The sequence below is a fragment of the Trachypithecus francoisi genome, unplaced genomic scaffold, assembly GCF_009764315.1.
Source record: "Trachypithecus francoisi isolate TF-2019V2 unplaced genomic scaffold, Tfra_2.0 Lachesis_group18, whole genome shotgun sequence".
Classification (NCBI taxonomy): Eukaryota; Metazoa; Chordata; class Mammalia; order Primates; family Cercopithecidae; genus Trachypithecus; species Trachypithecus francoisi.
In genome coordinates, this window is record NW_022681463.1 from 2,165,195 (window position 1) to 2,185,776 (window position 20,582).

Here is a 20,582-nt window from a genome sequence, read left to right on the forward strand (position 1 = left end):
CGATGTTAATTCACTAGATCACTTAGTGGAAAAACACAAAGAATAAAGAGGCAACGGGTACAAAAATCTTAGAAAGGAGGAATATGTATTCTTTTTCTGAGTTCTATTGCACAGCACGGTGAATATCGTCAAAAATAGAGTATTGTTTATTTCAAAATTGCTAAGAGTAAATTTCAGATGTTCTCACTACAAAAATGTTAAGTATTTGAGGTAATGGATGTAACTAGCTTGACTAATCCACATTGTATGCATAATTTATAAGATCACTTTATACTCTCTAAATTTATATAATTACAAATAGTCAATTTACAATAAAAATAAATCTTATGACCAGGGTTTCATATATATATTTTTTAACCCGTAAATACTTGACCACTTGGAACTTCTTTTAGTATAAAAAAAGAGTCTAATCCAACTTTTCTCTTTTCAAGGTGGTTCAAACTTTCAAGCCTCGGTACTTGTTGCAAAGTTCCCAGTTCCTCATCACACACGGCCCTTTTGTGCCACGCTGAATTCCTGTGTATTTGGCTTATTTGTGAACTTTCTTGTTCCAGGAATCTTTTTAAAGGATTCCTGTTTGCTGTTTCAATTACAATGTTCTAAAAACAACAGAATTTAAAATGATTTCTGACTATTCTCGTGTATTTGTTTTTCGGTTTTAACTTTAGAATCAGCTTGTGTTTTAAAGGAAGGTTTTCCTTTAAAGAAATCTTAAGATACTGTACAGTGAAATGTGAGAATAAACACAACTTTCACTTATTCGGGGCCTGTGTTCCTTCGTAATTTTATAATACCTTTCACATAGGTATTTCCCTATTTGTTACTAGGTATTTTACCTTTTTTGGGGTTGCTATTGAAAAAAATGATCTCTGGTGAGGTGTAGTGGCTCATGCCTATAATCCTAGCATTTGGGGAGGCTGAGGCAGGAGGTTCGCTTGAGGCCAGGAGAACAAGAACAGCCTTGGCAACATGGCAAGACACTGCCTCTACAAAAAATAGAATACAAATTATCTGGGCATGGTGATGTACACCTGTAGGCCCAGCTACTCAGGAGGCTGAGGAGAGGATCACCTGAGCCCAGAAGGTAGAGGCTGCCATGAGCCATGATGACGCCACTGCACTCCAGTCTGGGTGACAGTTAGGACCCTGTCTCTAAATACAAATAAAAAATGACCCTCCATTATAGTCTGTATTTATAGGAAAGCTACTGACTTTTTGTTAATTTTCTGTATAGTTAACTTGGCGAATTTTTTCTTCAGTCATAGCTTTTCATTTGCTCCTCTTAGATGACCTGGGTATGCAATCATCTAATCTGCAAATAATTTCACCTTTTCCTTTCCACTTTTACAGCATTTTTGTCTAAGTGCCATTTCTTTTTCAATTATTTCCTCTACACTACTTGTTTCACCACCCTGACCTTTAACAATAAAACATTAAATATTGCTAAATAAAAGAATAGACATAAATAGATTTTCCTTTCTTTTATAAAACAGAAATAGGCAAGCTGGGTGCGATGGCTCACGCCTGTAATCCCAGCACTTTGGGAGGCTGAGGCAGGCAGATCACCTGAGGTTAGGAGTTCAAGACCAGCCTGGCCAACATGGTGAAACCCTATATCTACAAAAATACAAATATTTGCCGGGCATGATGGCAGGTGCTTCTAAACCCAGCTACTGGGGAGACTGAGGTGGGAGAATTGCTTGAACCCAGGAGGCGGAGGGTGCAGTGAGCTGAGATTACACTATTGCACTCCAGCTTGGGCAACAGAGCGAGACTCTACCTCAATTAAAAATAAATAAATACATAAATAAACTAAAATGGAAACAGGATCTCCCTATGGTGCCCAGGATGGTCTAGAACTCAGGCTCAAACGATCCTCCCATCTTGCTCTCCCATAGTTGGGACCACAGGCATGAGCCACTGTGCCCAAATGCAACAAATTAAAGGCATAGCACAACGAATCATCCAGATAAAAAAGACGCATTTGTCACTACCTGGCCTCGCTGGTATTTTGTGGTAGAGGTGGCCAGCAAAGAATCCTCACTTGAGAGGGGCAGGTGCTCCCCGCTCTGGCTTCTGTCTAGCGCAGTCGTAGTCAAAGCTGCTAAAGAGTTATGAAGAATGTGTCGTTTGCATATCACAAAGTTTTATTAATGTGATTTTAAGGCCAATTAAACTAATTTTATTCAAAGTAAGTCTACATTAAATTACAATATTAACAATCTCTAGACACAACGAACTTAAAATATAAGAAATAAAAATAGAAATCTGGTCTTTCTTAGACTACATATCATGGAACTCATAAATGAAAATTCTCAAAGATAGAAATGACAATTAAAGAGTGAGGATTTTAATATGGAAACCCACCCGCATGTTTCAAAAAGAGACTCTTTTAATAATTTAGCACAAAATCAAATTATATAAACTCGGTATATTCCAGAAAATATTGCTTTAAACACTTAGGCCATGATCAAAATTCCTTTGGTAGCTTTTAATCAAAATGAAACATGCTATTATGTAAAATATAAAGTACTTTTAAATGTCATCTCAAAAGTATCTTTGTCATAGTTACCCTTCTAACATCACTACTGAACTTTCCTTTCACTGTTCAACCTCATGTATATATACACAACACAAAACCAGGTACCAACAAAATCCTTTTAATCTTTCCACAAAATAACCTCTGCTTCACAACATCAAGACTTTAAGTCTCCATAAACTTTTTACAGTTTACAGCAGAGAACAAGGATCATCCCTGCGCATGACTGTAAAAACCAAACCAAACTTTATTATTGCAATCATACAAATACTGCAATTAAAAAAAATCAAAGAGCAGTTACCCCAATGCAAAAAAACAGGGACTGCCAGACTCAATCTTAGAATGGAAACACTAACACGCTAGCCCCAAACCCTAAAACAGAGATTCACAAGCAACTCAGCTGAAACGAACAGACGTAGCAGGGCGGACACCATGGCCTTGGCACGTCAGGGAGCTCACTTAGAAACCCGACTCACAAAAAATCAGCCATCAAAGTTTATAACTTTTGGAAATACAGGAAACACAGAGAGGCCAGTGGCTAAGATGCGCCATCCATTCGCCAGCTTTGAACCCTGGCTCTTTCTCATGCTCACCCACGAAGGGCCCTTGTTTTCACTCTAAATGCTGGTCATCTGAGCGAGCTGTCTTGAGGGTTACCTAAGGAATCTTCAGAGCTAAAAAATGCAGCATCTAGGGTCTTCTTCATTGTGCATTCATGATCACACACAAGAACCAACCAAACTTTCAGCTTTTTGACACAAGAACAAGACCTTTTAAAGGAACTTCTCTTTAGCAACATCTTCTTGTCCAATCTCAAAGTTATTTTGCACAGAGTAACAGAAACAATTTAAATGCCTAAAAGAACTAGAGGAAAAATTGGAGGGAAAAAGATACATCTGCCGGTTGAAGCCTTCAGCCTTGTGAAGGATGACCCAGGAGCCACCTCCCTTCCTTCACCTTCCAATGTCCACAGCTGGATCAGTCAGAGTCCCAGAAATGGCACAGGTGTGCTTCCTGCTCTGAGGGTACATTCTAGTGTTTCCTGAAGGGGAACCGTCTGCAGATGCGTCAGGCCACGTAGTGGTACTGATTCGGATTGTCTTTGTCTCTCTCCATATAGTCTCTGTCTATCAGAGATTCAATTCTCTTTTTCAAATCTCCAGGCTAAAAAAGAAAAATGAAACGCCCCTAATTATAGTGGCATTAAATTTACAAACGTTTACAAACAAGGGGTATATGCATGAAGTATGTAACTATAATTACAGAAATATATATACAAATAGATATTTATATGAAAATCATTTATAATTATACACATATTTATAAAATGAATAAAACTTTCTATTTCAAAGACAAAGTTAACATTATCTCTTGATTAAAAAAAAGCGTCCATGTGAGTTTATGGTCAGAGCGTGGCTTCCTGAGGGAAATGTGAAACTTGTGAAATGTACATACATCATCTGCCATCAGTAAGAGCACATAAGCAAGGCAGGCCTGATCACAACACATTTTTGTTTTTAGAAAGGAAAATCTCATCATGTCTTCTTGGGGCACTTTATCCTTTGTAAGGATGCTTCTGCCTAAGTACTGTATTTTTTTTTTTTTTTTTTTGAGGCGGAGTCTCGCTCTGTCGCCCGGACTGGAGTGCAGTGGCTGGATCTCATCTCACTGCAAGCTCTGCCTCCTGGGTTTACGCCATTCTCCTGCCTCAGCCTCCCGAGTAGCTGGGACTACAGGCGCCCGCCACCTCGCCCGGCTAGTTTTTGTATTTTTAGTAGAGACGGGGTTTCACCATGTTAGCCAGGATGGTCTCGATCTCCTGACCTCGTGATCCGCCCGTCTCGGCCTCCCAAAGTGCTGTGATTACAGGCTTGAGCCACCGCGCCCGGCCAAGTACTGTATTTTATTTATTTTGAGATGGGGTCTCATTTTGTTGCCCAGGCTGGAGTGCAGTGGTGCGATCTCAGCTCACTGCAGCCTCCACCTCCTGGACTCAAGCAATCTTCGTGCTTCAGCCTCCCCAGTAGCTGGCACCACGGGCTGCACACCACCAGGCCTGGCTAATTTTATTTTTTGTAGAGAAGGGGTCTTACTATGTTGCCCAGGCTGGTCTCAAATTCCTGGGCTCAATCAATCCGCCTGCCTCAGCTGCCAAAGTGCTGGGATCACTGACGTGAGGCAGTGTACCCAGCCTGTATTTTTACTCTTATGTATTTATATTGCTATTGCATGCCATGTCTATGTAAGTGAAACTACAATCCCAAGTGTTCCTGCACTAAAAGTAGGTGACTGAGTAGACGAATCCACAGCCATAGCTCGTCTCTGCCCAGAGGGAACAGCCACTCCAGCTCTGCTATATTAGGAAGCAAATCTGTGTGAGCACTTACGTGCAAGGCTCTCCCTATACAAGGGAGACCCTCTATTTTCCAAACAAACTTAACCTTCTATTCAGCCATAAGCCACACATTTTACAAGATGGGGCTGAGGCTGGCGTAGTGGCTCATGCCTGTAATCCCAGCACTTTGGGAAGCCGAGGCAGGCGTATCACGAGGTCAGGAGTTTGACACCAGCCTGACCACATGGTGAAACCCCCTCTCTACTAAAAATACAAATTCAGCAGGGTGTGATGGCAGGTGCCTGTAATCCCAGCTACTCAGGAGGCTGAGGCAGGAGAATTGCTTGAACCTGGGAGGCAGAGGTTACAGTGAGCTGAGATCGCGCCACTGCCCTCCATCCTGGGGGACAGCAAGACTCCGTCTCAAAAAAAAAAGATGTAGCTGAAAACCCAACTAACCATGACAGCAGAGCGGGCGCCCTGGTTGGCCACATTCCACTCTTGCTCGCCTTCTGCTTTGCACTGAGCCTGGTTGTTTGCAGTGGTGGGAGGAAGGGGCAGTTTCCCTGCCGGTGCTCTGGAGCTGTGCAGGGCCCCGAGAACGGCACCTCCCCTCTGCAGGGAAGGGGGTGCTCTGGAGCTGTGCAGGGCCCCGAGGACGGCACCTCCCCTCTGCAGGGAAGGGGGTGCTCTGGAGCTGTGCAGGGCCCCGAGGACGGCACCTCCCCTCTGCAGGGAAGGGGGTGCTCTGGAGCTGTGCAGGGCCCCGAGGACGGCACCTCCCCTCTGCAGGGAAGGGGGTGCTCTGGAGCTGTGCAGGGTCCCGAGGACGGCACCTCCCCTCTGCAGGGAAGGGGGTGCTCTGGAGCTGTGCAGGGTCCCGAGGACGACACCTCCCCTCTGCAGGGAAGGGGGCAAATGTGGCTGATGGACAGTGGCACTTCCACCAGACTCTTAAGTGTTCAACTATTTAGTGCATCTCTACTTTATTCCCTTGATGGAATGGGAGGCTCAAACTGCACAACATGGAATCTGGGGACTTTCCCTCCAAAGCAGGTGTGGCTGGTCCAGTTCCTGACAGGCCAGGCATCATCAGAGTTCAGTTTTTCCTGGGTTGATAAATACATGTAAAAAACATTTCATAATACTTTCTCGGCTTATCCTGCATCTCACACGTAGCATGACAGTAAATCTCAGTTCTGAAAACACAACATGGGTTGACAGGTCTGGGCTGACTTTCATAAGCAACAGCAACAGTGGACTATTATTACCATGGTGGAAAACGCGGTATATCCTGTCAATGCTGAATAAATTAGTTATTGTTATCATTTCCTTAAAATATTGTGACGTAACCTTGACAGCTACTACTATGAGAAAAGTGTTTGGCTTTCCATGTCCCATCTACCTCTTCCCTTCCTGAAAATATGAAGAAGCACGCACCATCCCTGGGAAGGACAGTTTCAGGGCTCTATCATCTCTACAGCAATGACGAACAACACCTGGAATAAAGAGCTTCACATCTGCCAGTTTTTTTACATTCAGTGTATACACACATGATCATGAATAATGCAGTCAAATGATATGACTGAACATAGTGAGAATTAAACAGGCTTTGTCACTTGTTTAGCAAATACTACAAATTTAATTATGCTAATGTTACATTTACCTTTACTGGAAATTTCAGCTGATTATATAATTCAGAAACTAGAAGATTATGACCAAGAGTCTTTCTCATCTTCATTATTCTGACGATGGCAGCGTCAATCTGATATTGTCTGTCCTGAAACACTCTCTCAGTGGTGCTCACTTGTTCCTCAACCTGCACAAAATAGAAAACAAAAAGTTCAGTGTCAAGATATAGGTGCTCACTTGTTCCTCAACCTGCACAAAAAAGAAAACAAAAAGTTCAGTGTAAAGATGTTTTATTTTTTTTTTTTTGAGACGGAGTCTCATTAAGTCGCCCGAGCTAGAGTGCAATGGCGTGATCTCGGCTCACGGCAACCTCCGCCTCCTGGGATCAAGTGATTCTCTTGCCTCAGCCTCCCGAGTAGCTGGGATTACAGGTACCCACTGTCATGCCTGGCTACTTTTTGTATTTTTGTAGAGGCAGGTTTCACTATGTTGGCCAGGCTGGCTTTGAACTCCTGACCTCAGGTGATCCACCCACCTTGGCCTCCCAAAGTGTTGGGATTACAGGCATAAGCCACCACGCCTGGTCTATATTTCAATATTAATGATTTGATGTTACCAAATTTGATGAGAAATGTTCTTCTGATGCAAAGAAAGGTCAGACATTGGATGAATCCTACTTTATTATGCATGTTTATTTGTTCTAGTAAAATGTACATTCCCAGAATAGCAAAACTCCAAAACCAAAACTTGAAAAATATTTTTAAAAGTTATTTTCCTTATAAGAAAGCTGTAACAACTCTATATATGATGTAGATTAAAACTAGCAGCACAGTAAACAAAACAAAGCATAATGACCACCAGGATATACTCCAGAAACATAAGTGTTGATCAACATTAGGAAATCTGTGAATATAAGTGAGAGCATTGTAACAGCTGAAAGGTTAGATTATATGACCATCTTGATAGATGCTGAAAAGGCATGATAAAATTGAAAATTGATTTTTTGATTTAAAACAAATATTAGCATACAAGGATGAATAAAAAAGGAAAGAATCTGAACATGATAAAACATGGTTATCAGAAACAAACAGCAAATACTAGAGACAATTTTTTTTTTTTTTTTTTTTTGAGACGAAGTCTTGCTCTGTCGCCCAGGCTGGGGTGCAGTGGCTGGATCTCAGCTCACTGCAAGCTCCACCTCCCGGGTTCATGCCATTCTCCTGCCTCAGCCTCCCAAGTAGCTGGGACCACCACCTCGCCCGGCTAGTTTTTTGTATTTTTAGTAGAGACGGGGTTTCACCGTGTTAGCCAGGATAGTCTCGATCTCCTGACCTCGTGATCCGCCCGTCTCGGCCTCCCAAAGTGCTGGGATTACAGGCTTGAGCCACTGCGCCCGGCCATGAGACAACTTAATCTTAGTCAAATAGGAACCTGACGGGGATCTGCAGTTGAAATGAGGGTTGGTGGAAGGTCCATGCATACATATGAGGCAAGTAAGCTTCAGGATGGGAGAGATTCCAAGCTTTCACCACGTTTTCAACAGGATCCATGACCCCCAAAAAGTTAATATCCTCTGAACTAGAGATAAAATTAGAAAGCTTAGCAGTACTGCTATTCCTTAAAAACATTAGAGGTTCTAACTATGCAATACAATAACAGACTAAAGAGGTATATTGAAAAGGTGCAGACAAAATGATCATTATTTGTAGCTGAGCTGGAAAATCCAAGAAAATCAAGAGAAAAACTTTCAAAGCTAAAGAGTTTTATAAAGTGGCTGGAAATAAAATAAATATACAAAGACAACTAGCATTAATACATACATTCTGATAAAAACCATCAGAAATGTAAAGAAAAAAGGTCCCCTTTATAAGGTGTCAGCATTTCATTAGACTGTCTTGCTTAAAACTCTAGTGGTTTTCCAAATGCTTCCCGGGTCTGAGCCATCTTCAGAGGGTCCGGCTGTGGCTGCCTGATCAGGCCTGTGCGGCTCAGCTTCCCCTTTTGGCAATGACGCTGCAGCCAGAGTCCTTTCAGTTCCTGAGCAAAGCTAGTCACTTATTCAGGAAAGCATTCGCTGACGACAGTATTTATTTATTTTTTATTTATTTATTTATTTTTTGAGACGGAGTCTCACTCTGTCGTCCGGGCTGGAGTGCAGTGGCCGGATCTCAGCTCACTGCAAGCCGCCTCCCGGGTTCACGCCATTCTCCTGCCTCAGCCTCCCGAGTAGCTGGGACTACAGGCACCTGCCACCTCGCCCGGCTAGTTTTTTGTATTTTTTAGTAGAGACGGGGTTTCACCATGTTAGCCAGGATAGTCTCCATCTCCTGACCTCGTGATCCGCCCGTCTCGGCCTCCCAAAGTGCTGGCATTACAGGCTTGAGCCACTGCGCCCGGCCGACGACAGTATTTAATTAGACTCTCCTGCACTTCTCTATCCTAACATTTTCCTCCACTCTTACAAGTTAGTCAATGTCTGTTATCCTCTGCTACCTCTCTGCTGGAAAAGACAGAACACTCCTAGAAACAAAGACTTATTCTTTATTGTTAATGGATGAATTCTCAGTGCTTCAGAGGACCTGGGCCACCACAGATGATCAATAAGGTATTTGTTGAATGAACGAAAACTTATGACTACCAAGAAATATGCAAGACTTACAGAAGAAAACTAGGAAGTTGTGAGAAAGAGAAAACATTTGTATATATTTATATATATACACATATGTATGAATCAGAAGAATTAATATGACAAAGATAAAACCTCTGCAAATTAATTTAATGCAATACGGATTAAAAATGTTAATGTTCTTATTTGGGGGAGCAAAGGCACGATATAATTATTGTGAAGTTCACTGGAAGAATAAAGTTACAGGAATAGCTACATTAATTAAAAGAACCTGGTGCCAGGCATGGTGGCTCACGGCTGTAATCCCAGCAATTTGGGGGGTCAACGTAGGAGGATTGCTTGAGCCCAGGAGTTCAAGACCAGCCTGGCTAAGATGGCAAGGCCTCACCCCTACAAAAAATACAAAAAATTAGCTGGGCGCGGTGGCACACGCCTGAGGCTGAGGTGGAAGGATCGCTTGAGCCCAAGAGGTTGAGGCTGCAATGAGCTATGATCACACCACTGCACTCCAGCCTGGGCAACACTGTCTCAAAAAACAAAACAAAACAAAACAAATGGCTGGCTATGAAACAGATACATAATTTATAGAAGAGAATTGAGAAAATGACCTATATGAATTTGATACATAATAAGGTGATAATTCAAATAACTTGTGCAAGGATGATATTTCAAATTTGGTTTTGGAAAGGATGGGGGTAATTAGACTGTTTTCAGATACTAAAATAATTTCTGCAACATGAAAATAAAGATTTAAATGTAAAAACTTCTAGATAAATAACATAGTAGCAATGTTTTTTAAAAATCTGGTTAAGGGAATTTCTCTCAGGTCTGTGATATGGTTTTGAATATGTGTCCCCTCCAAATCTCATGCTGAAATGTGGTCTCCAGTGTTAGAGATGGGGCCTGGTGGGAGGTGACTGGGTCATGGGGGCAGGTCCCACGAATGGCTTGGGCCGCGCCCCTTGGTGATGAGATCTGGTCGTTTAAATATGTTGGGCACCTCCCTCCCTGTTCTTGCTCATGCTTTTGTCATGTGAGACACCTGCTCCCCTTGCACCTTTCGCCATGATTAGAAACTTCCTGGCCGGGCGCGGTGGCTCAAGCCTGTAATCCCAGCACTTTGGGAGGCCGAGACGGGCGGATCACAAGGTCAGGAGATCGAGACCATCCTGGCTAACACGGTGAAACCCTGTCTCTACTAAAAACTACAAAAAACTAGCCGGGTGACGTGGCGGCGCCTGTAGTCCCAGCTACCCGGGAGGCTGAGGCAGGAGAATGGCGTGAACCCGGGAGATGGAGCTTGCAGTGAGCTGAGATCCGGCCACAGCACTCCAGCCTGGGTGACAGAGCGAGACTCCGTCTCAAAAAAAAAAAAAAAAAAAGATCCCTGTTACAAAAGCTGCAGTGCCGTCTAGTGACTGTATGAGATTACTGCACTTCTGTTTAGGCCGGGCGCGGTGGCTCAAGCCTGTAATCCCAGCACTTTGGGAGGCCCAGATGGGCGGATCACAAGGTCAGGAGATCGAGACCATCCTGGCTAACACGGTGAAACCCCGTCTCTACTAAAAATACAAAAACTAGCCGGGCGAGGTGGCGGGCGCCTGTAGTCCCAGCTACTCGGGAGGCTGAGGCAGGAGAATGGCATAAACCCGGGAGGCGGAGCTTGCAGTGAGCTGAGATCTGGCCACTGCACTCCAGTACGGGCGACAGAGCAAGACTCCGCGTCAAAAAAAAAAAAAGAGAAACTTCCTGAGGCCTCATTAGAAGCTGAGGTGATGCTGGCACCATGCTTCCCGCACAGCCTGCCGAACCCTGAGCCAATTCAACTTCTCTTCTTTATAAATTACCCAGTTTCAGGTATTTCCTTCCAGCAATACAAGAATAGCCTAATACAGCATTACACGTGAACTCAGAAACCATAAAAGAAAAGGAGACTATATTTGAGAACTTAAAAACTGTTATGTGAAAAAAAACCCACTAAGAACAACAAAATTATCTGTCAAAAATGACAAAGCAGGCTGGACATGGTGGCTCACGCCTGTAATCTCAGCACGTTGGGGGGCCATGGGTGACTCACCTGAGGTCAGGAGTTCAAGACCAGCCTGGCCAGGAGTTCGAGACCAGCCTGGCCAACACGGTAAAACCCCATCTCTACTAAAAATACAAAACTTAGCTGAGTGTGGTGGCATGCGCCTATAGTCCCAGTTACTCGAGGGGCTGAGACAGGAGAATCGCTTGAACCTGGGAGACGGAGGTTGCAGTGAGCCGAGATTGTACCACTGCACTCCAGCCTGGACGACAGAGTGAAACTCCAAAAAAAAAAAAAAAAAAAAAAGGAACAAAGCATTAATATCCTTAATATATAAAGAAAACCACCTAATCCATAAGAGAAAGAACACTATAACAAATGTACATGACTTGAAAAGCAGTCAAAAAAAAATACAAATGGCTAAGCATAAAAATCGGCATCAACAGTTATGAAGTGCTTACAGGTATTTGGCAAACAATTCATTTAATTCTCAGAACTTGAGGTAGTAGTATGTCTATTTTAAATACGAGAAATGGAGCATTATAAATATTATATAATTTGTATAAACTACGGAGTGATAGAAAGATGCTGAAAGAAATCAGAAATCAAAACCAAAACTGCAACAAACTATCTTTGGGCTGCTCAGAAAAGGGTGGACAGGTGGAGGTGGGGACAGACACTATGCTCGGGTGAAATCTGCCAGACTTCAACTTGGGAAAGAGCAGTCAAACTAAGAAAAGTACACATTATTTTACCCAGCAGCTCCAGAGCAATAATCACACTAAAGAAACCATCTAACAAGTGCACAGAAATGTCCGTGCCAGGGTGTTGAACATAATCTTATTTTCAGGAGGGGCGGTGGAGGAATGGTAGTGCCTGTGGCCGAGGGCACTGCCAGCCCTGGTGGGTCTACACAACCGGCACTCTGCGCCTGCAACAAGCCCTGGCCAGGAGAAGGCTGTGATCAGCACGAAAACTGGCTACAGGAGGCCTGACAGGCGCCATATACAGTGACCCTAGGTGTTTCTTGTTTTGTAGAGTTGGGGGTCTCACTATTGCTCAGGCTGGCCTCAAACTCCCGGGCTCAAGCGACCCTCTGGAGTAGCTGAGACTAGGGCTGCATGCCACTGTGCCTTGCGTAGTGATCCCATTTAAAAAAAAAGTTTACATATACTTATACCAGAGAAAAAGGCTGTAACCACAAACAAAAAGGGCAATAGTGGTTATCTTCAGCAGAAGGAACTGATAGACCTTCTCACTTTTGCCCACTATAAAAGTTGCACCCTCAGGCCGGGCGCGGTGGCTCAAGCCTGTAATCCCAGCACTTTGGGAGGCCGAGACGGGCAGATCACGAGATCAGGAGATCGAGACCATCCTGGCTAACACGGTGAAACCCCGTCTCTACTAAAAAATACAAAAAACTAGCTGGGCGAGGCCGGGCGCGGTGGCTCAAGCCTGTAATCCCAGCACTTTGGGAGGCCGAGATGGGCGGATCACGAGGTCAGGAGATCGAGACCATCCTGGCTAACACGGTGAAACCCCGTCTCTACTAAAAAAATACAAAAAATTAGCCGGGCGAGATGGCGGGCGCCTGTAGTCCTAGCTACTCGGGAGGCTGAGGCGAGAGAATGGCGTAAACCCAGGAGGCGGAGCTTGCAGTGAGCTGAGAACCGGCCACTGCACTCCAGCCTGGGCGACAGAGCGAGACTCCGTCTCAAAAAAAAAAAAAAAAAAAAACTAGCCGGGCGAGGTGGCGGGTGCCTGTAGTCCCAGCTACTCGGGGGGCTGAGGCAGGAGAATGGCGTAAACCCGGGAGGCGGAGCTTGCAGTGAGCTGAGATCCGGCCACTGCACTCCAGCCTGGGTGACAGAGCAAGACTCCGTCTCAAAAAAAAAAAAAAAAAAAAGTTACACCCTTAGAGGAGTTAAAACCTGCACAGAATTGTTTATAGCAGCTTTAGTCATCATCACCAAAAGTTGGAGGCAACCAGATGTCTTTCAGTACGTGAAGGGATAAGTTGTGATGCATCCAGACAATGCAGAATCCTTCAGTGCCAAAAGCAAAGAGTTACCCAGCTATGAAAAGACATGGTGAACCTTCAATGCAATAAAAGAAGCCAATCTGAAAAGGCTACACACTATGACTCCAACTGTATGGTGCTCAGGAAAGGGTAAAACTACGGTGACGGTGCCAGGGTCGGGGGTTGCCAGGGGCTCGGAGGGAGACAGGGATACAGTGACAGAACATAAGAGAATTTTTAGGGCAATGAAACTCCTGTATGATCCTATAATGGTGGATACATAACATTATACATTTATCCAGACCCACAGAATGCACACCACCATGAGTGAACCATATCAGATTCTATTACCATAGGAAGTGTGGATAATTTTCGAACCCTATGACCATGGGAAGTTCTGGCTTAGCACACAATTTGTTTGTGAATAGGAATAACATTAAGTGGCTTTTTATCTGATTTTCTTTCCTACTGAGAATGTAAAGTTAATGAAAGCAACGCGAAAATGAGTACTCTTATAAACATTACATAGCCCAATTAGATTATCTTAGAAATGTGCTTCAGGTCTCTAACAGTCAAAAACATTACTACAAAAACAAATGATTCCTTGCTAAACACCCTATAAGTAAAAAGAAAAAGTTTATACATACAGTTTCCTTCATCTGAATTTGATTGATCTTTATTCTAAACAACTTGTGCTTGAATTCTCCATTAAAAATGAACTTGTCTCCGTCTTCTACTTCCTTTCCTTTGGGACTTTTAATCAGCACACGCGCTTTGCCACAGGCCAGGGACTGCAGCGTTCTGCGCAATTCACTATCCTCTGAATGGGAAGCAAACGTAAAGGTTGGCTTTAAATGAATGAGACTCAACAACAGTAAACAAATCATGCTATCAAGTCTATATCTTAAAACAAATTCATGCTTTAAGAACAACTCATGGAGCTATGCACTCTGTGGTTTTCATACCTATCCCCGTGGCCATTTTTATCTCCTCAAAGCTGAAGCCATCTCCCTCGTTGAACATGAGGAGCACCAGTGTCTGGAAGAGGGACACCTGGAATTCCTTCTTCCCCTGGAAGAGAAGGCCTCATCACACCTTTGAAGCTGTGCGTGCACAATCTTAGAAAAATTAAAATTTTTTTTTTTTTTTTTTGGGACGGAGTCTTGCTCTGTCGCCCAGGCCGGAGTGCAGTGGCGCAATCTCGACTCACCGCAAGCCCCGCCTCCCAGATTCACGCCATTCTCCTGCCTCAGCCTCCCGAGTAGCTGGGACTACAGGCGCCCGCCACCTCGCCCGGCTAATTTTTTGTATTTTTAGGAGAGATGGGGTTTCACAGTGTTAGCCAGGATGGTCTCCAACTCCTGACCTTGTGATCTGCCCGCCTTGGCCTCCCAAAGTGCTGGGATTACAGTCCAGCTTTCTTTTGTATGGGACTGACTGTAACGTAGGGGTGAATGCAATTTGGCCTTATATATCCTAGGATGATCTCCTTTTCTATTCAGCAGTTCCTGCTGCAGCAACTTGCCACATGCCTCTGGGTCAGACCCGCGAGAGGCACGTGAGAGGTCGGGTGGCAGTCGGGGGCTCCCTCTGAGGACTCAGCCCTGACTCATCACGAGCCCGCCACAAGCCCTCCCTGCACACCTGGAGAGAGCTGCAGTTGGCGGTGCTGGTACAGACCCTGTGGAGGTCAAGTTCAACTAAAGTCAGCAAGTAAGGCAAAAACTGGGGATAATAGAAATTAACTTTCTTAATACCTTAAGGAAGATTATATATGGTTTTCTGTATATGACTCTCTACAATAATATACATAAAGTTGGTACGTATAACTTATTTCATAATGTACAGATAAGTTTATTATTAACAGCTATGCAAAATAGGAATTTTATAATGTTTTTGCTTAGTGTATATAACTGCCCTGTTTCATAAGCTCCTTTCATTGATCAGTGCATTGTATGCATTCTCCCCTCTTAAATAACCACTCATAAAAACAGCACTGTAACAACTATTCTTATTCATTAATCCGTGAAAATATCTTATTAACATGAGTTCTTAGAGTTGAAACTAAGGCAACAATTCGGCAGTGTTGCCGAAGTTCACAACGCCAGACTGCCCTTCCAAAAGCTCACTGCAGTGTACGCTTCTTCCAGCAGGGGGCAAGAATCTGGTTTTCTTTGATTTTTAGGCTTCATCAAATTTCTTAGTCAAAAAGTGGTATCTTGGCTGGGCGCGCTGGCTCAAGCCTGTAATCCCAGCACTTTGGGAGGCCGAGACGGGCGGATCACGAGGTCAGGAGATCGAGACCATCCTGGCTAACATGGTGAAACCCCGTCTCTACTAAAAATACAAAAACTAGCCGGGCGACGTGGCGGGCGCCTGTAGTCCCAGCTACTCGGGAGGCTGATGCAGGAGAACGGCGTGAACCCGGAGGCGGAGCTTGCAGTGAGCTGAGATCCGGCCACTGCACTCCAGCCTGGGCGACAGAGCCAGACTCCATCTCGAAACAAACAAACAAACAAACAAAAAAAGTGGTATCTTACTGTATTTTACTTTGAAGCCCTTTGTTTCGCAGAGAAGTGTAATGCATCTTCATGGATATTAATTTTTTTCAATTTTGCTTTTATGAGTTGCCTCTTCACATTCTCTTTTTTTTCAAATGGTTTTCTATGGATTGGCTTCTTAAGAATTTTTATTGATTGGAATATTAACCCTTTAACTGTTATTAATTTTATTGACATATAAAAGCTAGTGAATTAAAGTGAAACACTCTTTCCTTTTTTGCTACCGAAGTCTAGTAACAATAAAAAAATTCTATTAACATATTAACAAACAATAAAAAATCAATGAAACACAGAACTTACTTCTTTAAACTCCGCTTTTAAAACAGCATGTCCCAAAGTAGTTTGCCATTGAAGTTTTCGACCACTGTGCTTTCCAAGATAAAATGCCTTAAATACTTCCTGAAGTTTAACCATCTGTCAGGCATAGGAGAACAACAAAATCATGCCACACGCCATCCATCGCAATAGCCCCACATTCAATGCAGAGTTTTATAACTTTTCACAGCTGAATTAAAAGGTCAGCTCTATATTCTGACACTTTCTGGATTCCATTATCTGTAAAAACATCCTCAATCCTTGTACTTTGGGGCTTCCCAGTGTCAATGAGATAATGCTTGCACTGGTGTTTCATGGTACAGACCAGCTGTATTCCGTGGTCTCTGGCCACACTCGGGCTTGCTGGGGCCAGTGGCACAGAGTGAAGACTGGAGCCGGTAAGAAAAAAGTGTCTGAGGCCAGATCCTGTGTCTCAGCCCGGCCATGCCCTGCCCTGGCCTCAGTTGGTGTTCCCTGCAATGAGCGGGGCTCCTGCTTCCTCATCTGTGAAGGGTGACACCACCACCCCTTGTGTTGCACTGTGCAGGGGCTGCTGGCAAACGCCTCCATCAGGGCCTGCACAGAAAGTATAGCACAAGTTAGTTGTTTTTATGATCAGCTTCTGGGTGAATTTCTTTCCTTTTCTGGAACATAGGCTTGCTCTATCAGCCAGGTTGTGGTGTGATCCGAGCTCACTGCAGGCTGGATCTCCCAGGTGCAAGTGGTTCACTTGCCTCAGTGTCCTGAGTAGCTGGGACTACAGGCTACAGGTATATGACACCATGCCTGTTGATTGATTTTTTTTTTATAGAGACAGGTCTTCTCATGCTGCCCAGGCTGGTCCTGAACTCCTGGTTCCAAGCGTTCCCCCTGCCTCGGCCTCCTAAAGCGCTGGAATTACACTTTGCCTGGCCTTGAGTGAATTTCTTACATTTTCCAAACTTTCTACTGATCCTTAACAATTGTGGCTGTTGCATTTTCAAGCTCCCAACATTCAGTGCACCTGCCCTACCCACGGCCCGGATCCTGCTCCTGTTTCCTGGATGCCTCTCGGGGCAGGCTGTGTGTGACTCTCCTGTGTGTGGTGCTTTCCCTGACTTCTGCGTGCCCTTCCTGGTCCGTCATACCCTCCACTCTTCAGTTTGACCCTGTCTGGTGTCCACTGCACCTGGGCTCTCCAATGAGTCTGGGCTGCGCCCGGGAGGGTTCATCGGTTTCCGCCTCAGGAGACCATCTCTTTATAGCCCAGGGTGTGGCCTCCCCCTGCTCTCATCCACTCCGCAAATGCCAGTGCTCCAGGACTCGGTATCCACCTACATGCCTTGTATGAGTCCATTCTTTCACCACTATAAAGAAATACCAAGCCGGGCGCCGTGGCTCAAGCCTGCAATCCCAGCACTTTGGGAGGCCGAGACGGGCGGATCACGAGGTCAGGAGATCGAGACCATCCTGGCTAACATGGTGAAACCCTGTCTCTACTAAAAAATACAAAAAACTAGCCGGGCGAGGTGGCGGGCACCTGTAGTCCCAGCTACTCGGGAGACTGAGGCAGGAGAACGGCGTAAACCCGGGAGGTGCAGCTTGCAGTGAGCTGAGATCCAGCCACTGCACTCCAGCCTGGGCGACAGAGCGAGACTCCGCCTCAAAAAAAAAAAGAAATACCTGACACTGGGTAATTTATAAAGAAGGAAGGTTTAACGGGCTCACGGTTTTACAGGCTGTACAAGTAGCTTGGCTGGGGAGGCCTCAGGAAACTTTTAATAATGGCAGAAGGCAAGGGAAAAAAGCGGGCACATCTTCACATGACCGCAGTAGGAAAAGAGGGAGAAGGGGGAGGTGCTACATACTTTTAAACAATCAGATCTCATGAGGACTCACTACCATGAGCACAGCAAGGGGGAAATCTGCTCCATGATCTGGTCGCTTCCCACCAGGGCCTCGCCCAGCAGTGGGGATTACAATTCAATGAGATTTGGGCAGGAACACAAATCCAAACCCATCGCTCCTCTCCCACACGCTCACCATTCCGTGTCTTTGGACAGCTTCCAAAGATCGTGGGACAAAGAAAGCATGAAATTCTAACCTCTGGTCTCACAGCCCTGGCCTCTGCCCCTCCCATCCCCCAGGCCCAGTTCAGCCCGTCATTCCACCGTCTTTCATGCCTTCTCATCCCCCAGACTTTGACACATGTGGTTTCTTCTGCTGGATCCCATATCCCATCTTCCTCATGAAACCCACTCATTTCCAGAACCGCCTCCTCAGAGAAGCCTTCTCTGACACCCTCTTAGCTCTACCGGCCTCTAGAGCACAGAGTGAATGTGGACTCTGGACAGGGGCTTGCAGGGCAGGGCCTCTGGCTCTCTAGCTCTCCATTGCAGTACTGCGCATGGCACCAGCAGGTGCTGCATAAATGCCTGCTACTCTCTAGACCTGACGTGCCCTTTTAGTTTCTCTGTGTTTCTAAGCTGTGCCCTGTCAGAAATTCCTGCCAACCTCACCTCATGCCTGCTTGGCAATCTCCTCTTCATGCTTCAAAACTCAGCCCAAGAGTCACCTTTCTATGAAACCACACATATACATCCCCTGATGCACCTATTCCCCACCTTCAACGCCACCAAATCCCAGGCGTGGTATCATTGCATTTGTAGGTATTTCTGTGTATCTCTACACGACGGAACTCCTTCGCGCTTTCAGGAAATATATGTACTAAGGCATTACCATACCTAAATAAAGCTCAATAATGTGAGAAGCCTCTTCTTTTCCTTTTGCCTTGAGAAGCACCATGGCTTGTGATAAACCTCTTAATGCATATCTTTCCTAAAAATCATCTCCTTGGGATTCATTCCTAGGACTGGATCAGTATGAATGATGATAATTATAATCATAATGCTATCGTTTGGCTACTATGTGCCCGCTACCATTCCAGGCCCAAAATGGGTCAAAGACTGAAACATACGAGCTAAAACTATAAAACTTTTGGGAGAATACATAGTGGTATTTTATTTTGTTTTTTTGAGACAGGGTCTCGGCTCTCACTCTGCTGCCCAGGATGGAGTGCAGTGGCTCGATCACAGCTCACTGCAGCCTTAACCTCCCAGGCTCAAGCAATCCTGCTACCTCAAACCTCTTGAGTGGCTGGGTCTATAGGCGGGCACCACCACACGTGGCTAATTTGTCTATTTTTTGTAGAGACGGGGTTTTACCATGTTGTCTAGGCTGCTCCTAACTCCTGGGTTCAAGTGATCCTTGGCTTCCCAAAGTGCTGGGATTACAGGTGTGAGGCACTGCACCCGCCTCCTCAATTTTTTGTGATCTTGATTTGGCAACAATTTCTCAGCTATGACACCAAAAGTAACAACAAAGAAAATAAATGTGATTTTACCATAATTAAAAACTTTTGTAGAAAGCACACTATCAAGAAAGTAAAAAGATAACCCACAGAATGGGAGAAAATACTTACAAATCACAGATCTGGTAAGGATCTAGCATCTGGAATATAAAGAGCTCTCACAGCTTAATAACAAGAGATAAACAGCCCAGTTAAAAAGTAGGCAAAGCACGTGAACAGACATTTCTCCAAAGAAGAATACACAGATGGTCAATCAGGACATGAAAAGATGCTCAATATCAACAGTCAACAGGGAAATGCAAACCACGGCAAGAGACCAGCTCATACGGACAGGGATGGTGACAACGAAAGAGGCAGATCACAGGTGTAGGTGAGAAGGTGCGAAGCTCTTGTGATTGCTAACCGGAATAAAAGCTGCTGCAACCGCTGTGGGAAAGAGTCCGGCAATTCCTCAGTAACTTAAACTTCAGGTTCCTGCATGGCCCAGCAGTTCCACTCCCAGGTACATACCCCAAAAGAAGTGACCGTAGGTGTTCAAACTAAAACTTGTACACCCATGTTTACAGCAGCATGATTCACAACGGCCAAAAGGTAGAAATAACCCAAATGCCCAATATTTGGTGAATGGAGAAACCAAATGTGACCTATCAGTTCACACAGACAGGAAGCAGAGTGGTTGCCAGGGTCTGGAGGAGAGCAAATGATGTAAGCATATCAAAGAGCAAAGAAGCCAGCGTAAGGGTGGCCCACGGACCACATACTGGACAATTTAAGCATCAAAATAAGTACAAAAATTAAGAATCCATGAGTTCATAACGATATAAAGAGAGAGAAACAAATCAGTAAATAAAGGGGGTGGAAAGAAGGGCTCTTCCTTAGAATGCCAACTTCTAAATACAGAAAAATGACAGAGCTGGAAAAAAAAATCCCCATTCACCAAGGTAAAAATCAATTCAGGCAGCAGTCGCCACACAGGTGACAGCTGGACGAGGATTCAGATGTTTACATAGTCTTGAAATGTCTCCTCACAGATTCCTTAGTGATTACAAAAGGAAAAACACTACCGATACCTTGGAGAAACCAGCCAGCACCTCATCAGAAGGATTCTATCGCATGGCACCAAGATACTGGGGCACATGGTAGTGCACACCTCCTGCCAGGATCCTGATGGGGACA

At 44.6% G+C, this 20,582-nt stretch overlaps 1 protein-coding gene across 3 annotated transcripts in view; it reads right to left on the bottom strand.

Moving 5' to 3' along the window:
• Positions 1-2,129: 2,129 nt before the first annotated feature.
• CUL4A (cullin 4A) overlaps positions 2,130-20,582 on the bottom strand; it is a 58,604-nt gene continuing 40,151 nt past the window's right edge. For 2 of the 3 annotated variants that reach the window (XM_033177164.1, XM_033177166.1), the window contains 5 exons: positions 16,043-16,156; positions 14,147-14,252; positions 13,829-14,001; positions 6,541-6,693; positions 2,130-3,703 (listed from right to left, as the gene is read on the bottom strand). In XM_033177164.1, coding sequence (XP_033033055.1) covers positions 3,608-3,703; positions 6,541-6,693; positions 13,829-14,001; positions 14,147-14,252; positions 16,043-16,156 — 642 coding nt within the window. In that variant the 3' untranslated portion in view covers positions 2,130-3,607. The other variant, XM_033177165.1, reaches the window with a different exon arrangement.